At 45.3% G+C, this 19,173-nt stretch overlaps 1 protein-coding gene across 9 annotated transcripts in view; it reads right to left on the bottom strand.

Annotated features, from left to right (window-relative positions):
- LOC149342581 (DNA (cytosine-5)-methyltransferase PliMCI-like) overlaps positions 1–19,173 on the bottom strand; it is a 112,322-nt gene that overhangs the window by 40,537 nt on the left and 52,612 nt on the right. For all 9 annotated transcript variants that reach the window (XM_089544944.1, XM_089544943.1, XM_089544939.1 and 6 more), the window contains 8 exons: positions 18,755–18,876; positions 18,018–18,123; positions 16,544–16,650; positions 12,572–12,683; positions 9,379–9,531; positions 7,327–7,451; positions 3,096–3,169; positions 1,723–1,838 (listed from right to left, as the gene is read on the bottom strand). In XM_089544944.1, coding sequence (XP_089401070.1) covers positions 1,723–1,838; positions 3,096–3,169; positions 7,327–7,451; positions 9,379–9,531; positions 12,572–12,683; positions 16,544–16,650; positions 18,018–18,123; positions 18,755–18,876 — 915 coding nt within the window. The remainder of the gene's footprint in view (positions 1–1,722; positions 1,839–3,095; positions 3,170–7,326; positions 7,452–9,378; positions 9,532–12,571; positions 12,684–16,543; positions 16,651–18,017; positions 18,124–18,754; positions 18,877–19,173) is intronic.

Consider the following 19,173-nt stretch of genomic DNA (forward strand, 5'->3'; position numbering starts at 1 on the left):
TCATTGTACAGCGTTGTGGGTGGTGTCATACGTGCACATGTGTGTGTGGGTGGGTGTCAATGCCCCCAGGGACAGTATAATGCTTTCACGTTCCCTCATGTAAGCAGCTTTAAGTGCCTCTGCTGAATTTTATTCCAAGTTTTCCCCTTTAAACGGCATTGCGTGAACGTTATCAACTTTTAATGTAGTTAGCCTTCCTCAAGGACAGGCTTGCATTTAGAAATCTAATGAGTTCGCTAACAGCGGGCACAAAAATTTAGGGGGCACTTTGGCCCTCTAAAGTGCTCCAAGGCGAAAGCGTTTCCTGGCCACTGTTTGTTTTTATTTACTTTTTTATTTTTCATATTTTGTTTTTGTTTATTTTTTGTTCCTTTTAATTTGATTGTTTTTTATTTTCACATCTTATTTTTATTTTTGTTTATTTTCTTATTTTTATTTTTTTTCCTTTTCATGACTTTACTCCTTTTATATTATTTATGAAGCCCATGCATTCACTAGATGCGCCTTTATTCATGCTGGAACCTTGAGCCTTTTAAGCAGTGACGCCGAAAGGCGGACGAATCTGCCGACGCGTCTGTCGACACGGCTGCCGACGCGTCTGCTTTCGCCTTAAAAATGCAAGTGAGCACCTCTCAGGCATTTGAATACATTCAGAAAGAGTACTGATAAAGGCTGGCCCACATGGAGCGAACAGACGCCGCGAATTTCATGCGGCGTGACGGAACGCCGCCGCGCTGCCGCCGTGCTGCACCACATACGGCGAAAAACAGGTGACCGCCGCCAGACCGCAGCCGTCTCGATTTCAGTGTTGCTAACAACGGCATGGCCTTAAAACGATTTTTAAACTTACTCTAAAGCCATTGTTTATTAGAGGGCGTATTCCCACTTTTAGTTCAGCGTATGCTAGCAAAGACGTAAAAATAAACTCAGCCTATAGTGGCGCCATCTGGTTCTCAGAACGGGAACCATTACTGTAAACAAACCGACGGCCCTCTTAAGCCTAAAAGTGGAAGAATTGTCACTCTAAATAAAAAAAAAATAAAGCAAATCTATCACTTATAAGTTTTCTTATAGGCAAGGTGAGACGAAGCGAAAGACCGGTGCTCCATTTACGGCCTGTGAACGCACTGAAAAAGGCCGCGCAGCAGAAATCGGTCTAGACCGATCGACGGTGAAAGCTAGCAGGCGGAAGCTAGATGCGGGAGCAGAGCGCCCTCATTGGTCCACGCTGACAGCTCGCATTCGCCGCTTCTGGTGAGCAGCTGACCGCCAGACGAACGCATCTAGCACTGCTTGGTCGGCGGCAAACGGCCGGCGGCGGCCATTCGAAGGTTTTTCAGGAGAAAATCGCTCCATGTGGGTCGGGCTTAGAAGAATTAAAAGACAGCAAAGCTTACTACACTTTCAATTCTTTCTTTTGGGTGTCTGCTGTGTGCATCTGCATCTGCTGTCTTGTCATCTACACTCTCCAAGCTTTCCTTCCTTTCCTTATACAGCTGTATTAGCAGACAGTCAGATATACACACAAATGAAAAAGTTGAGCTTTAATGCAGCTGCTCTAGAGTCATACAGGACGTAGGTTTGCATGTGCAGTTCAATTACCCCCTCGTGCAGATGTCACATTTCAAATTGAGACAAAAAGACATCTTCATAGTGTGATCACTGATCAGCAGCACAGCAGACATGGATAGGTTGCAGTGGAAGTTCAAGGCTGATTCAGACCTTTGAAAAAAAGAATGTGTCTCGGACAGACCAAATTCTTCGACAGCTAGGCTGGCCAGATTTGTCGAAGACAACCTGCACCTTGCCACGGACATCACGCAAGTCCACATCTGCGTCTGCAAAATGATGCATAGGAGATCATGAATGACAGGTAGAGGATATAGTACTACTGTTTCCAAGCAGTTTTGCAATGTTACTGCTGCTCTACAGTGTTACTTCACCCTCCTAGCAAACAAAACAGTCACAGGCAATACTGTCACAAGGAGATTCAGTAGTTATTAGCTACAGTGACTGGCTTGAAAAGAGAACGTGGAGATCATGAATGACGGGTAGAGGATAGCACTACTGTTTCCAAGCAGTTTTGCAATGTTACTGCTGCTCTACAGTGTTACTTCACCCTCCTAGCAAACAAAACAGTCACAGGCAATACTGTCACATGGAGACTCGGTAGTTATTAGCTACAGTGACTGGCTTGAAAAGAGAACGTGGAGATCATGAATGACGGGTAGAGGATAGCACTACTGTTTCCAAGCAGTTTTGCAATGTTACTGCTGCTCTACAGTGTTACTTCACCCTCCTAGCAACCAAAACAGTCACAGGCAATACTGTCACATGGAGATTCACTAGTTATTAGCTACAGTGACTGGCTTGAAAAGAGAACATGAGCTCACATCGCACAGCAAATAAGCACCTTTTGAGTCTCACATACATCGAAACGCAAAAGGTGCCCATGTGCTGTGCAACATCAGCGTACATTAAAGAACCCCAGGTGGTCTAATTTAGTCTAAAGCCCACCAATACAGCGACCATCATAGCTCAGGCGTCGCTTTGAGGTGTTAAACGGCACGATTCACAATTTTTTTTAGAAAGATTGCCGCAAGGAATTTTGCGCAAATTCAAGAAAGACGGCAATGACACAAAAAAATTCCAAGTTCAATATCTTAAGCCCAAATAGAGCCCATAACATGTAGGTAATAGGTTGGTAAGATGACAGAGAGTACATCGCACTTCAGACGTGTTAATAATACCACCACCACTAAAATTCTGTTTTAACAGCAAGAAAAATGATCAAGAGCATCTGTCATGCAAACTGCGCTGACTGCGCACAAAGGAGGTTCCTGGTCTGCAATGTACTTCGCTTTGTATAATTTCTGGTTTGGTTTGGTTTATTGGGGTTTAACGTCCCAAAGCAACTGAGGCTATGAGAGACGCCATAGTGAAGGGCTCCGGAAATTTCGACCACCCGGGGTTCTTTAACGTGCACCGACTACTTCATGGTGTTCAGGTCTGCACAAAAGTAGGGTTATGAATCATCTTTGAGAAAACACTGAAATGTTAGACCTTCAGTGAACTATGTCGCTGAAAGAACTTACCTTCTTCAGTGTAGTAGAGCACGTTCAAGCCCTCTCTAAGGCAAGAGTCCTTGTCCATGTGCGTATCCTCAGGTCTGAATGATAGGTGGGAAGCAGTGGACAGTGCAATAGAAGGATGCATCGCTACATACTTATACTGTTCGTGCTTTAAGATGCTAGTCCTATTTTGCTGCAACCTGCTGAGGTTAGCAAACAGTATGTGGCAATGAATGCATGATGTCATGAAACCCATCTGAGCGAAGTGCACATTATGCCAGAACAAGAAGGCTGACTCCCAATGCGGTTCAAAATTATGATGCTTGAGCATGACACAGCATCTTTCAACAGAGCTTCAAAGGATCACCTTCACCCAGATGATGTAAACATGCAGATGTTTCTAGACTGCCACTATGCCAGGAGTAATTATAAATACTATTAAATGTTCCTCTACTAAACAAAAAAAACTTGGATGTTACGAACTCCCACAAGAAATGCTTGCTAGCTCTTAGCCTATTAAATACGAAAGATCAGATTGTTCTCAAAAGGTGTCTAATTCACAGCTAACAACTACAGCAGAACAATTAACAGTAAAACACGCGGAACTCGCAGTAATACAGTTTTATGTTCATCGCTACAGACGAAGGTGGTGCTTGTCAATACTGTGAAGGTTACGTTGCACACAACTCAAATACATCCAGAAGTAGAAGGTTGGACAGCTGCTGCTATAGCTCATTTGCATCATACATGACATACGGAGGACGCCGGTTCGAACCCCGCTGGTGGCATGTGGTTATTTTTTCTTCTCCTTTCTAATAAGTGATCTTTCGGGCGTAAAATGATCACACTGCTAATTTCCCATTGATCAACACACAATTTAAGAAAAAAACATTTCCCCTATGTTTTCCTTGGTTTCGGTAACTACACTTCCATGCATAAAACAATAAGGAGGCATTAAAAAAAAATGTGTACTAAAAGTCTGACAATATTCCAGCCAGTACAGCAGGTGTGCTCAAAAGAAGCATAAAGGTAAGCATCAGTCAGGTAATGACTATAAGAGAATAAAACAACCAAAAGAAGGGAGAGTCTACAGACTTATCTTTGCCATCAATAGGAGCAATGCTCTTTCCTCTCCTTCATTTCATGACGCAACCAAAAGTGAGCCATCTTCAAAGTTTCAAAATTTTCTTTGGGTTTCGAGGTGTACAAGAGCTAATCCATGACAATCTTAGGCTGAAAGCTCTACAGGTCACAACCTTTCTATGGAACCTATGGCATTCAGCTTGCATAAAGTGGGATGTGCAAAGCTTAGCTTATACCAAAATAGAATAATATTCAGTGTCAGAAAATTACGCAGTTTGACCTTGTCAAATAATGCAAAGGGTGCTGACATGCCGATCAGCACAGATGGTTGTACTTTAGGAATCTCGCACAAGTGATGGATGAATGCTGCATTGTTCTATTATGTTCGTACGCAAGAATAACAATAGCAGAAAGCATAGGGACAAGTTTAATACCCCTGCTACACGGGCATTTCGAATGTCTTCCAACTGAATGTCATCCGACTCGACTGCCGAACTAACGCAGCTATACAAAGTTTTTCAACGGCATTCAGTTGAGATGAGTCGACGGAGCTCTGCGGAAACATTCCAGATTTTGGAATGCCTTCGAATCACGAACACAGCCCGAACCGACCAATAGGCGTTGCCACTGCCGTCGCTTCGCCCCGCCCACAGCCGCGCGACTGCTTTCGGCTCTGCGGCTGCTCATTTTGATATCCGCTGCTCGCTTTTTTCTGCTGATTGTTTAGCAAACAGCTCATGTTCTGTCTAAGGGAGTGCTTGAAGATAATATTACACCAATGAACATTTACCGCGTCAGCATGAAATTTCCCCAGGAGTGCGCCGATGAGGACAACTGCACTCATACTGTTGTTTACATCGCTGCGTACGAACAGGTAGTGCTCGTTTTCATGACATAAAATGCAATCTGCGCTTTAGTTCGACTGAAAATCTGTTTTCTTTTATTACCGGTTGTGCCCGTGCTTGTTTACGCAGTGCGACAATGTGTGGGAAGCGATGATGCAATCGCACGCCTGAGAAATACTTGACAGCCGTGTTGTTGACATCGAGCACGACCGGCGCTTCTCGCTTCTTGTCCTGGCTTCCTCCGACTTGACCAGTACTTTATTTCAAACTACTTCATGCAGAAGTATGTTTTGCGACCATTCACTTTAACTGAAATGGCCTAACTTGTTATCCACAAGCTAGCGATGAAGACGGCTGCTTCTGGCCATAAAGCACGGCTCGGCAATCTGGGTCACACCGGCGTTTCCCGTTTATAGTATGTGTGCCCTGCGATGTAAGCAATAGTTAATTTTAGGTCACTGTTGCCAAAACTACACTCGGTGACCATTTGCACTCGCTAGCTTGTGATTCGCTCTTCACTACCGCCGTAATCACAGATCCAGCCCTGCGGACTCGCTAGGCCTAGTCGTCGCGGAAGGGAAGGGAGTCGTAGTCGACAGAAATTAATTTGTCAAGTGCTTATCGCTGCTGAGTGTTCAGGTGTGCACATGTGAAATATAGCCGTTCGTTTCAGTCATTTATTAGCGCGAACATATTCACACCGTTGCCTCATCACCATGTTTTCGCTCTGCCGCCGAGAAGGCTGACCGCCCGCCGATCGGGTTCGTCGGTGTGATTGGCCTGAAAAATTTGTCCCACTACAGTCATATTATAGTAAACTAGATATTTCACTATAATCACATGCTGCTGTTGAGCGTGATATATAGTGTCGTTGTCGGACTAGTGTGACTGCCGTCGTCGTCGTTGTTGTACGCTGAAAACGAGCTGAGGCTTTCAAATGCATTTGGAAAGTGTTGTGTAGCACCGCGGGAGTCCGTCGAGTCCGAATGTCATTCCAATTCTCGAATGTCATTTGACTCAGATGTCATTCGAATGTTCCCGTGTAGCACAGGTATAAGAGGTGATGTTTAAAGAGTTCAAGAGAACCAGAGTGAAAGCTCTAAGAAGAATCTCACTACTACAAAGTACAGTGGAACCTCGATTATACGACATTCAGGGGACCGCGCGAAACCGTCGTATAATCCGGGTGTCGTATAATCGAAAATCAAAGAATGCGGCCAGTGGCGCTCGGCCTTGCGCCGAAAACTGTTGACTGGCTTCAAGCCCGCGGCAAGTACGCCAATCAGATTAAAAAAGACAAAACCCAGTATTTGTTTGAAACAGATTTGCAAAAAAATCTTTATTACCGTTTAAAAAAAAATCGGTAATTTTTTTTTTTTTTTGCACCTTTGCCCAACCTCGGCGCATCAACTTTCTTTCAAGGGCTGCCACGTCCGGCAGTAGGTCGCCAACATCGTCGCGCGCGCAAGCAAAGCGCCGGATGTTGTCGACGCTCTGCAACACGTCCGCGTAACTAGGAATGGGAGCGCAAACCTCTGCATCGTTGTCCACTTCGGAAGTTTTATCGTGGGGCACAAGCATCCATTACTTCCATTACAAAAAGCGCCGTGGACGCCGCTGTCCTCACTTGGGCGAGCGCGGCGCCCGCTTATCTGTTTTTTCATCAGCGTCGGCTCCTGCGGACACATCTGTTGCTGGGAGCCCGCTTATCTGTTTTTTCATCAGCGTCGGCTCCTGCGGACGCATCTGTTGCTGGGACGCGGGTCTTATCTTTTCTCTTTATCTTTCCTCTGATCTTTTAACTCTCCTCGGCAGCGGTGGTGGCTTGGCTCACGCCAGTAGGCGGGCCCGTGCGCTTTCCTTTTCATCCTTCTCTCAGTCGCAACAACACGCAGGCCGCGCCTCCTTGGGACTCCGACTGCACAGGCTCGACGAAAAAGAGAGCAAGTGCACTTGGCGGCCTCGGCAACGCTCTCTTCCGCGCGAAAACGGGGGTGCTTAGTTTCGCATGCAAAGTTTCTTTTTTCAGAAATTTTTTTTCCGAAAATAGGGGGGGGGGGGGGGGTGCTTAGAATCGCGAAAATACGGTACATCCCGGCCTGCGTTTGCTGACGACCTTTTTTGACGGACGGTACGAGCCAGCCGTCGTACGAAGCGGGGTCCTTCTAAAATTTGCGTCGTATAACCGAGGTTTTTAATGCATTGTCTCTATGGGGGTTTTGCCGGGACCGCACAAATTCGTCGTAAAATGCGGGTCGTCGCATGACCGGGGGACGTATAATCGAGGTTCCACTGTATTTCCTCTTCTTTCCAATGTGACAACCTACCTGTAAAACTTCCTTATCCTGAGGCTAGCAGTATCTTGCCTACTGCAGGCCTTTTTGCCTACAATTGACAGGATCCTAGCAACCTGGAATGGTGTAGAAGTCTTCTTTTCTAATTTGGGTTGAGCCTACAAAGTAGTACAAAGTACAATAACAATTAACCAACACCAAGAACAGCACAATCTGAAACTTTCTCTCATGGCTTTAAGGGCCCAAAAGCTAAGCGGTTGATAAAGCAGCACAAATCAGTTTGCAAAATATCTTTAACAATCTGAAGCAAACAAACTAGATGGTGTGATACTTGATATCTTATTTAAAAGGGCTGAACTAACCATTCATATTTCTATCCAGCCATTGTTTTGCATTAAGGAGGTCCCAATAAGAATCGGGAACTCCATTTTTTTGTGTGCTTTGGAATTTCACTACTAAACTGACTGCAATTTATTACATGACAGTGTCAGCGAAAAATGTCAAGGATTTGTTTTCATCTGAGAAAGACATTGTGCAAGTATACACAGTCATAATGTGGCGTAGCTGGCTTAAACATTGCATCTAAGCTTCTAGATCTAAAAGAAAACAGAAGGTGTCCAATGCAATTGATCAGATGATATATTACTTCAAAAACTTGAGAAATTATGTAATGTCAAAGTTACATCAATTCTTTTTTTGCAGCCACACAGCTAATCGTCTCCAGTAATGTCTGTAAATGAAAGCTAAAATGCCACTTCCTCACTGTCTACAAATTGTCTCACGTGCCTCCAGTTAGACTCATACATGTTTCGGTTATACACAAGCAATATAACACAGTTGCTAATCTATGCTGGCATGCCATATTTACTTTAATGTAATACAAATTTTTTCATCAAAAACAGAAATAAATCACCCCTCGTGTTATAATCCTCACCATAATTTACCTTCGACGGTGAAAGTAGCGCAACATCCAGACTAGTGTGACCTGTGATTGGCGATCTCCCACAATGATCTCCTATGACGAGTACAGCCCGGGGTTGACGGTTAAAAGGTTAAGCTTAATTCCGATAGCTGCCACCCTCTAGTTAATACTGCAGAATTCTCTTTATGTTGCCAGCTATACCCTGATTGATCAAGAATCCCAAACCTAGTTCTCATCTGTACCCTACTCCACAATAGCATTAAAGTTCAGTAAACACACTCAACGTCTGCAGCGCAGTCGATGTCGCACACTAATGGAAAGCTTGGCTTTGCTCCTGAATGTGGAAAAGTGCTCTTGTAGGCTTTCCTCGCATGCTGCCATCTAATTTTTTGACAGCTCCGCACATGAGACGACAATTCATTTAAATGTTGCCAAGAACTGCCAATGATGTACGGGAGGCATGACTCGCTGCATGGCTGAGCAGCTAAGTGCTGACGCCAAATGCATTATTACAAAAAACAAATTTCAAAATGCATGCACAAACTGAAGGATCAAAATCAGTTCCCAGAAGCTCTTCCCCAAAATGTGCAGGAGAAAAATGACCAACAACTTTATACTTGTTACAAATAAATCACTGATTTGTGTTGTATATTACCAGACAATATAGCAAAGCAAAAAAAAAAACATGTCATTGCAGCTCAAAGATGCGTATACTCTGTGGTGCTGCTGCTTTCATCTCAATTTCCAGCAATTTTTACACTCGACCAACAATTCACTCACAAGGTGGAGCATGGAGTGGAGCTGATTACGAGTTTGAAATGAAAATTAGCAGTAATCCCACAAGATAACTTCCATGGCAGTACACTTTCTGAACATAAGATAAACAGGAAAAGATGTGGGGTTGTGAAGTTGTCTGATGACTTGGTTGTTTAAAGATACTTGTCTAAAGATAACACAGTTGTTGTCTAAAGATAACACAGTTTGAATGTTGAACAAGTTCTTCAGCATCATAAGTAAACAAGGCATCTAGAGCTTTGCAGTTCTTTCTTTGTTTTACCAACACTGTAGTCATTATGCGAACGAACTCTTTTGTTCCTTCTTATCCAGTCATGCTAGCAAGTGGTGCTTCGCCATAAATACAGTGAAATTTATGACAATCATACCTCTGCTTTTTGAAGACCAAGGCTGAATGCTCCTGGCTTAAGGAAGATGCAGTCACCAACATGGTATACGGACTTTTGCCACTTCACAAATGAGTAGCGAGCACTGCCATCCTTCCCCTTCGATACCAATCCTCCAAATTTGCAGCTACCAGCCTACGTAGAGAGATGACAACCAAAATGAAAATTAAGAAAGTAGACGAGGAAAGTCCAGTTGCTGCAAGGACAATACGCGTGAGGCTGCATGAGGAACCTCACACTGTGCCTGCAACAACTGCACTTATGTGCAAAGCACTGAAACAAGGAACAAAAGGGCTACACAATTACCACAAACAGGTATCCACTCAAAACAAGCAATTTCAGTAGATCAGCACTGTTGGCATTAGAGCAAATCTTCAAAAGTAGGTCTGATGTCTTGCTTAGAATAAAACAAATTTGAACAGCTGGAACCCAAGAATAGACAACATAAGAGAAGCATTGCACTTGGTAAAGCTTTCATGGAGAACAAAGAAGAGTAGAGAGGGGAGCAACAAACCACATGAGATAGTAAAATGAAGGCACGGCTTAATAAACTTTCAATGGTGCAGTGTACATACTACTCATCATATATATATTGATAGTATATGAAAACCCTGCTGCATGTAAAAATAACAGGTGGCTTACTGGAGTTAGTAAATATATTGCTGCACCTTCTAAAATTAAATGCAGCCCAACTACTTCTTGCCAGTTACAGATGACGATGCTATGGCAAGAAGACTGTTTTAATAAATAATCTTCCTTGGCAGCCAAAGTCACATACATACACACAAAAAAAAACCATCAGGTTAATGCAGATAGAATGACGCACAAAAGTAATTCATCCTCCCTTAACCACTTTTTTAGAGGTTCTCCACTTTAGATAAGAAAAATTTTGCCCACTGAATGTCAGCCCAGCATAAGATAAACTTGAAATGGTAACTGCGGAAGCACATCCGACTGAATTTTTCATAAAAATCGAGGTCTACATTAAATAAAGTAATATACATTGATTTGGGATAGTTGGTCCATAATTGTAAAGGATTCTGAAGATGGCACAGAAGAGTAGAGGGACTAAGAAAGCACCAGAAAATACTGGTCCCGTCGTGTTCATGTGCTTTCTTTGTCCCTGCTCTCTGTTGTGCTGTCTTCAGAATCCTTTACAATTATGTACGTATTAAATGACTGTTTGGACTAGCTTGAAGATATAAGCTTCCATTCAAATAAGAGTGAAGATTGCTTAGTGAAACGTACTACAAGTTCCCCAAGCATCTTGATAAGAGCTAAACCAAAGTAGAGCCAACTAGAGCTGTGCACGGGCTCGGGCCGGCCCGAAAGCCCGTACCCGGCCCGGCCCGCGGGCCGGGCTCGGGCCTTGCGGACGTCTGTTCACCCGGGCCGGGCTCGGGCCACGGTATATTTGTTTCGGACGGGCCGGCCGGGCTTCGCGATTGCGATTGCTCCTGCGTGGCTCACGCCGCCCTACTGAGGTTCGAAACTAACCTCCACATTCAGCGCTGCCGGGTTCATTGTGCAGGAGCGCCGCACTTGCCTCAAGCCGTCATCAATGGACAATTTGTTGTTTTTACATAACAACTTGGAGCGATAACTCTCTACATGCGCCGTGTTTGCATATACAGTCAAGCCCACTTATAACAATATTCAAGTGCCATGGAAATACCATTGTTATAACCAATAATTGTTATAACAGGGTTGTGCCAAAAAAAAGAAAAGATGACAAACTTCAGAGCATTTACTGACAGTAAATACCTGGAGGAGTTTGATAGTTCTAATGCCTGTAAAACTCGTTAATTCGAACTTCAGGAGACCAGAAAAATGTTCACCGTTCACTGATGACCAAAGCACTGCCATCACTGCACCGGCGGGAGCTTCGCCAACCTCCATGCCACAGGAATCAAGCTGCCTTTCCGGAAGCGATTCTTAGGGGAAATTCAAGAAGCATGCAGAACCAAGGGTGCAGTGACAGCTGACAAGAGAAAAACCACGCTGGGTGCATGTGTGCGACTGCACTGACTGATTGGTAGTACGCATGTCATGCGTAGCCAATGCAGCAATGCAGCAGCTCACCTGACGTGATGATGCCTGCCCCTCCCCTGGGACACGTGAAATTTGTGAAGAGGGGACTGTGGGGAAGTTAGCGAAGAAGAGGGGAAGATGAGACAACGTACGCGCTGCCGGTGCCGGCCCTAGCTCAGGGAGTAAAAACAAAGAAAGACGCGTCTGCGCATTTTTTTCTGTGAGCGGTGCACCCCTCTGAAACGTTAATAATGGACTGCTCCGCCAAGGTTCTCTACCATGCTCCCTACTTTCTTCTCTGCTTGGGTCTTTGCTCAGGGGAACGCATCCATTGTTTCTCCTGCCTGTGTCTTTGTGACACGCAAGCATCCTCAGCGTGCCCGGTGGCACTGTTTCTGAGTGCGTTGTCACGGGTTCTTTTGCTTTCGTGGCGTCACTGCACCGGCTAAGTCCATTGGTCGGCCCCACACACGCACGCTTTTGTGTTGTAAGCATGGTTTTGCTGGTGTGGTTGTAGCATTTCCATGTTTTTTTTCCTATAATAGTTGACACTCAATTACCAGATTTAATTGTTATAACCAATAATGTGCCTTGACAGCATTGCTATAAGCAGTTTATTTTACCATACAACACATGGTAAAGCTGATGGTGCCACGACTGACCATTGTTATATCCAATATATTGTTATAACCAGTATTGTTATAAGTGGGCCTGACTGTACTCACTAATTTTCATTTAGACCATGAGAGCCGAGCATTTTAAAAACATTGAAATAAACTGGTTTTCCTTAAATTATCTCTTTCTGTGTCATCGTCACTTCAATTTCAGTATTGCAGGTCGGGCCGGGCCCGGGCCGGGCCTTAACTCGGGCCGGGTCCGGGCGGGCTTAGGTTTCTTCAGTGTCGGGCTGGGCCGGGCCTCCGTCAGTAGTGTAGGGCTCGAGCCGGGCGCGGACTGAAATTTGCGGCCCGTGCACAGCTCTAGAGCCAACTCCTAAAGCTTACTGCAATGCAGCTTGCACTGTCCTCAGAGCAATGTCCACCTTTAAACAAGGCACGCGACTTTCACTTAAAAAAAAAAAAAAATGAAAGTAACCGTGCAACTTGGCGTGTGGATACCTAGAAAAACAATATGCGTAGCCGACCATTTTTCTGCTCCTCTTCTTTCTGCAGCTGTAACAGTCATACTGCCACGGACTGTGATCCTCCTTCGTTATCACAGGTGCATCTTCAAACCTGTCGTTTTCAGGCCAGTACCTTTTTGAAATAAGACAAAACATGGGGACAAAAATCAAAACACATGCTTCTGGAACTCAACAGTGCTCCAGGATTCAAATCAGCTTAATAAAACATCAACAGTTGACGATGGCTCAGTGTAATCATATCGATGAAATGCTCTCGCAAGTAACCAATTCATTTATAATGAGACACATAAGTAAACACTGGAACATTGTTCCAAAAGCAAGTGTTATTGCTTGGGGGTGTGTGAATATTGAAATTTTCGAATATGAATATCTGTATAGTATTAAGAAGAAAATGTCAGAAGATGAATAATAAAATTTCTTTTCTCATTCTATTTTCCTAAGTAGCATATGGTCTTTGCAACCCAAAAATTAATCACAACTAGACTTGACTCAGCACATGTAAGAAAAAATGGTTTAATGGAGTTTAACATCCCAAAGCAAGTCAGGCTATGAGGGACGCCGTAGTGAAGGGCTCCAGAAATTTCGACCCCCTGGGGTTCTTTAACGTGCACTGTGATCGCACAGCACACGAGCCTCTAGAATTTCGGCTTGATCGAAATTCGGTCGCTGCGGCTGGGATCAAACTCGTGTCTTTCGGGTCAGCAGCCGCGAGCCGTAACCATTGAGCCACCGCGACCCAGTAAGAAAAAATTATAACAACAATGCATAATGCTTAAAGCACAGCAGAATAAAATGGTAATGCGGTCATGCAAAATGAATGACAAGATGAAATCCATGAACTGACACGAGTGGCAACATGACTCGAAATAAAATTCAAACTAAAAATAACATGACGGTAGTAAACCCTTAATAATTTGGACTTCAGACGACCTGTATAAATGCTTGGATTATCCAACGGTCGAGTTTGAAATGCCACACCACAAAAAAATGGCAAATGATTACCTGTGGTTAGGCCAAATGAAAATGAGGTGTGCTAGAACTTTGGTCTTCACAGCAGTATCGGTTCAAGGCTCTGTTTTCATTCAAGGTCAAGCAGGCGCCAGACAAAGATCAGAAAAATCGGTGAGTGGGGGCTTTAGTGCTAGCACACTAAAACTGGAGGGGACACAATGATCATATATGTGGACTTGGTCACGCTCTACTTGACATTCATAACGAACGCTTGCTTATTACGAAAGAGGGTGGTGCTACTGTCAAAATATGTACAGTGAAAGCTCGTTAATTCGAACTTCACGGGACCGGGAAAAAAATTTGAATTATCCGATGTTCGAATTATCGAATGGCCGCAAAAAAACTGACAAGAACCATTTTAATTACGGTATATGTACTGTATTTACTCGCGTAACGAACCCACTCGCATAATAAACCCACCCACCCCCCATTTTTGCTTAAGAATCAGAAAAAAAGAAAGCGCCAGCAGTTAACGCTTCCCTCCGTTTCGCACCGTCACGGTCCACAACGCATTTCTTGGCCGCCGCGGTGGCTCAGTGGTTATGGTGCTCGGCTACTGACCCGAAAGACACGGTTTCGATCCCGGCCGCAGCGGTTGAATTTCTTTGGAGGAGAAATTCTAGAGGCCCATGTACTGTGTGATGTCAGTGCACGTTAAAGAACACCAGGTGGTCGAAATTTCCGGAGCCCTTCACTCCAGTGTCTCTCATAGCCTTAGTCGCTTTGGGACGTTAAACCCCACAAACCAAACCAAACCATTTCTTGGCGGCACGTCAAGATGCTGCACAGCGATATAATCACGGCGTGTTTACTCTAGCAAGAAGGGAAGCGAACTTTGGCATAGTGCCAGCGCTTGTCCGGTTGTGCAAGCCTCGTTTTCAGTGCGTTCGCCTTATCGTGCCATGGGCGATTGGGGCGGATGCCATCTACTGCCACTCAATCATTGGAACACACGATAGCAGCAAACGCCTTTTACAGCGAACGATGCTAAAAGCCGGCGTCATGATGACCGCGTGCTTCCGTTGGCGACTGATGGGTGGAAGCATGGACGACACTCGCAAAGGAAAAAAAAGTTTTTTGCACGCAGTTTTGTAGCGCCCGTTCGAAGTCATAGCCTTCATGGGTGTTGGCTGGGACGCTGACAGTACTTATCCGTATTTCCGAATTAACAGGGCTCGAATTAATGAGTATTTAGTTGCGAGTTCTGGAGGTTGCGCGGAAAAGAGGGTAGGCAGCTGCCACCTCGGCCGCCAACCCCTACCCACCGGCGCTGCCGGCCGCCGCGCTGGTGATGGCGCCATTTAAGCTTTACTTACTCTTTCGTGGTTTTATCTAGTTCCATCTTCTGTCCCCGTTTAGGACTTGCGCAGCCTCTAACTATGCGGATATGTTTTTTTTTTTTTTGTTGGCCACGTGCCGAGTGCCAAGCCGCCCAGACGCAGCGGCGCGTAGTTCGAATTATCCGTAGCGGAACCGACTCGCTTTCGAATTAACGGGATTTTTTATACACAGATCTCTAAGGAGCTTGGCTGGACCGAGTAGTGTAGTTTGAATTATCCGAAAATTCGAATTATCGAGGTTTGAATTAACGAGCTTTCACTGTATTAGGGCTACGGCATCATATCCCAGATACAACAAACAAGTGTGACCCCACAACTCGGTTACAGTGGATGAGCAGGCTGTGTAAAATCATCCCCGGGGTCTGAAACTCTCATTTCTGTTAAGAGCAAAGAGCAATGGACGCCTCCAGGCCTCTGTGACATAACCTCCCCTCCTTTCTAAGAAAACAACAATGTGACCCCCTAAAAGTGAAAAAAAAACGGGGTGGGGGGTATGTATAGAATGCCGACTAAGCTTTCTGTGGGCGCCGTGCGTCTACGGGCAGACTAGCAAGGCGCAGTGTTGTGAAAGCTACGCTCTCATGCGCACGACGCAAGGTGCTGGGCGATGTGCGCGACTTTTGTTTTTGATGTCACTATTCAGAGGAGGTATAGGGATGACAGGTGACTTGTGCGCCGTGTGGGTTGGAAAAAAAAAAACAAGAAAAAAACAGGAACATCCTGTCTGTGCTCGACAACCGTGCGGAGCACCACATGCTGCCATCTCAGACTGCGGTGACTACGCTCTTCTGCCACCGAACGAGACAAGCCAGACCTGCCACGTCACATTGGCATAGTTCATGTGCTTGAGGTGTCCTACCAGCACCGCATCACCAGTGCAAACTGACAGCAATTTACGGACCATGTGCCGACGTCCCAGATCGGGTAGCTGTTCCCCGCCATCGAATAAATTCGTGTGGGTGGCAATGACTGCATATAGTGAAGAATTGTTTCTGTAAGACAGTGTTTATAATCTCATTAACAATAGGGGATGCTGTCGCACACCCATATTATCCAACTTATGTATAGATTTCCGGAAACATGTCGTTGATGCGCACTAGACCGACCAGATGTTGTTGGTGAAGACACCGAGATCGGAGAGCCATTCACTGATGAAAATATTACTATGTTATAACTAAGAACACTGTCCGAATGCCAGAAAAATGATGAAGGTGATGACAAGGAGGCCAACCTACCACCAGCTGCCATGGAGGCTTTCACTGTGATTAGCTATATCGCCTCCCTAAAGCATCTTGTCGGCAGAAGCACTATCAGCGAGGGGTATGTGACTGCTCTGGAGAGCTTAGAAAGCACCAAAATAAGGTCTAGTATGAATAAACAGATGCGCAAAATGGGCTTACACAGTCCGACTTCGTATTTCTGGTTCTAACATGAGAAGCCCACTTACTATGAATTTCGGATATAACAAACGCAATCTGTGCAACCATCAGGTTCATTATAAGTGGGCTCGACTGTATTTTGAGCTCGCACTTCAGTCAAAAAAACAGCACCTCAACTTTGGACCAAGTAATAAACTGCATACAGAGCTGGCAATCCCAGATAAAAAGATAAAACAACTTACATCTTTGAGAAGAAAAACCCATCTTTAGAGCGATGGGTCGGTGAGCTGTGAACATAAGGCTTGCCACCCTCCTTGTACCACTCTCTATAGAAGTATCTGCGCTCCACCTGCACATGCAAGGAACATGCTTCCTATAAATTTATTTTTTCACAACACAGTATTACAATCACGACTCTATCAAGAATTTAGTCAATTAATTTAGCATACAACACACAACACGTATGTAATTTTGCTAGCTTCTCATAATCCCAAGCCATGAAAAAAATACATGCGGCCAATTCAAATCACAAAAGAAGCTGGTAAGCTTAAAGCAGACCTGCAACACTATTCAATAAAGTTGCAGTATGCCTTGGATCCGCTTCACGAATATCCTCCGGCAAGAATTTTTTAGAATGCGTCTTGTAGAAGTCGACTTTATGCATTCAAAATTTGAATTTCAGCACCTTTGCACCTTTCGCCCTTCTCTCATTACTTTTTGCAGGCTCAAAGACTGCAGCTTCTCTGCCAGCCTCATCTACATGGCCCCAACATCGAGCTGCCAACGTGTGTAGGAATTCCCCGGGCAGCAGAGCTTCCCGACATGCCGGCGCAACATGGCTGACCGGCCACAGCCTTGGTAGCTGCGTAACGTTTAAAAGAATCTAACTAATAAACATTTCTTAACTGACATATGCAAACGTGCTTCATGAAGGAGGGCATGAGTTGGAAAAATTTGGCACTGGGAAGGGGCTTTTGAGCTTTTGAGCACGACTGTGGGTTGTCTGCTATGCACAGTAGTAGTGTATTATTTGCCTCAGATATACATGACAACTGTGGGATATACAAATATCCTTTATCGCCCCTGCGCCGCCGGTTGTGGGGAGAGGGGGCATCCGGCCATTCTCCTCACTCCTAGCTCGGACGTGACGTCACGCCTACGCCCCGGCGTCTTAGGAACGGGGTGAACGACCCCTCTTGATTGCAACCGGTTGCTCAAGGGGGAGGCAATGTCGTAGGGGTTTAAGGAGAGCTCGCACGGGAACAAAGGCTCTCGAGTCTCTCCTCTCGCCGCGGTGCTACTGCCGCTCTGCCCCGCCGACCCCGTCTCCTGCCCGCGCCTCTCCGGACTATCCATCGCCGGTCGACGACGACCTGGTAAGCTGCTGAACCATCTATTATCGGATAGAACATTCTTCCGCAGTGTGCTTTGCCTTGCGCTAGGTAAATAAACGGTTTCCTAGCGTACTCTGTTCGTTGCCTACTTCGTCCGAACCCGCCGTGGCTGTGACTTTGCGCCACGGGTTGGGGACACGAGAACACCCGCGCATAGCTGGCACGGAAGCGCGCCTTCCCGGCCGGCTGCACGCGAGTGACCCCATACAACACAATCTTGCCACTGAGTGAGCTTACACACTATGCTCAAAAGGTGGTGCAGGGCCCCTTTAAGCTCAAGTCTTTAGCTACACCAGCCAAGTTACATGCATAGGAGACTCACAGTGCAGAGGGAAAGGATCTGTTTCACTTCTATGTCCTCACATTCCACAACGAAGTAAACTTCAGATGGGTCAGCAACCTGGCCCAGAAGGGTCTCACACGAGCATCTGTTGGTGACAGACAGGAAAAAAAGGAGGAAACAAGGAAAGGTGTGCATGTTCTCAGCAGTGTTGATCAGGAAGTCTCCGATATCCTAAATATTGCCAGCATCATTCAAGCACTGCGATGAGTGAAGTTTGGATGCAAATAAGCCAGAAGTGAAAAAGATGATGTCAACATGACAAACATGATAACACCATTTGCTCATTGCCTGCATTATAGTGCATATCGATATTCTGAGTACCTGATGCCAGTGGGTGTTGTAGGTCCTACGACAGAGGGAGGTGAACGAAAACTGCTAGCCACAGCAAGTTTAGAGAAGTGGTATTCCACAGCTTGTGCCCACACACTTTTAATTTGCCCCTTAAAATTTACAAAGGCATAACAAGGGTACCCTTGCAAAGGCTCACCAGAAGTACTCGACATCCAATGCAATCATTAGCAAGCTGCGACGATGAAACGTCAAGACAGCTGCGACAAAGAATTGAATGCCTAAGTGGTCATAATAAATGGTTGGTTGTCACCTCTTCATGCTAAAAAAGATAAGCCTCGGTTGTCAGTGTCTACAAGCATTCCGGTCAGCCCACAAGCGAGCAACTATACAAGAATATCCACACATAGAAATTTTTCAATACTCACAGAAACCACTGAATGTGCACCATTTTTCTGTCTGCATGCGCTTCAAAAAGGTGCATGACACAGCCGACTCTGGGACAGCAGCGGCCAAGGCGGGAAGCCAAAACAAAGTCGCCACAGGCTATCTTTTGGGGACAAGGGGCAAAACAAAACGCAGCTGAAGTCAGAACAGAATTTGCCTGCAACATCAAGGCACACACGGGTTGAGTGCACTGCAAAAAGATACAGAACATGAGCAACAGAAATATGAAGCCCAATAGAGCACTTTTCAAATCGTGAGCCCAGCTCCACAGCAATGGTGCTCAATGGTAGACCAGCCAGTTCTGTAAGCAGGAAATACTGCTGCAGTTAATGTAGCCCATGTTGATGTGGTTCTGATGACAGCACCATGGGCACATCCTGCCAAGCGCTTTTGCATGTTC

The sequence above is a fragment of the Amblyomma mixtum genome, chromosome 5 (genome assembly GCF_055824585.1).
Source record: "Amblyomma mixtum isolate Tamu chromosome 5, ASM5582458v1, whole genome shotgun sequence".
Classification (NCBI taxonomy): Eukaryota; Metazoa; Arthropoda; class Arachnida; order Ixodida; family Ixodidae; genus Amblyomma; species Amblyomma mixtum.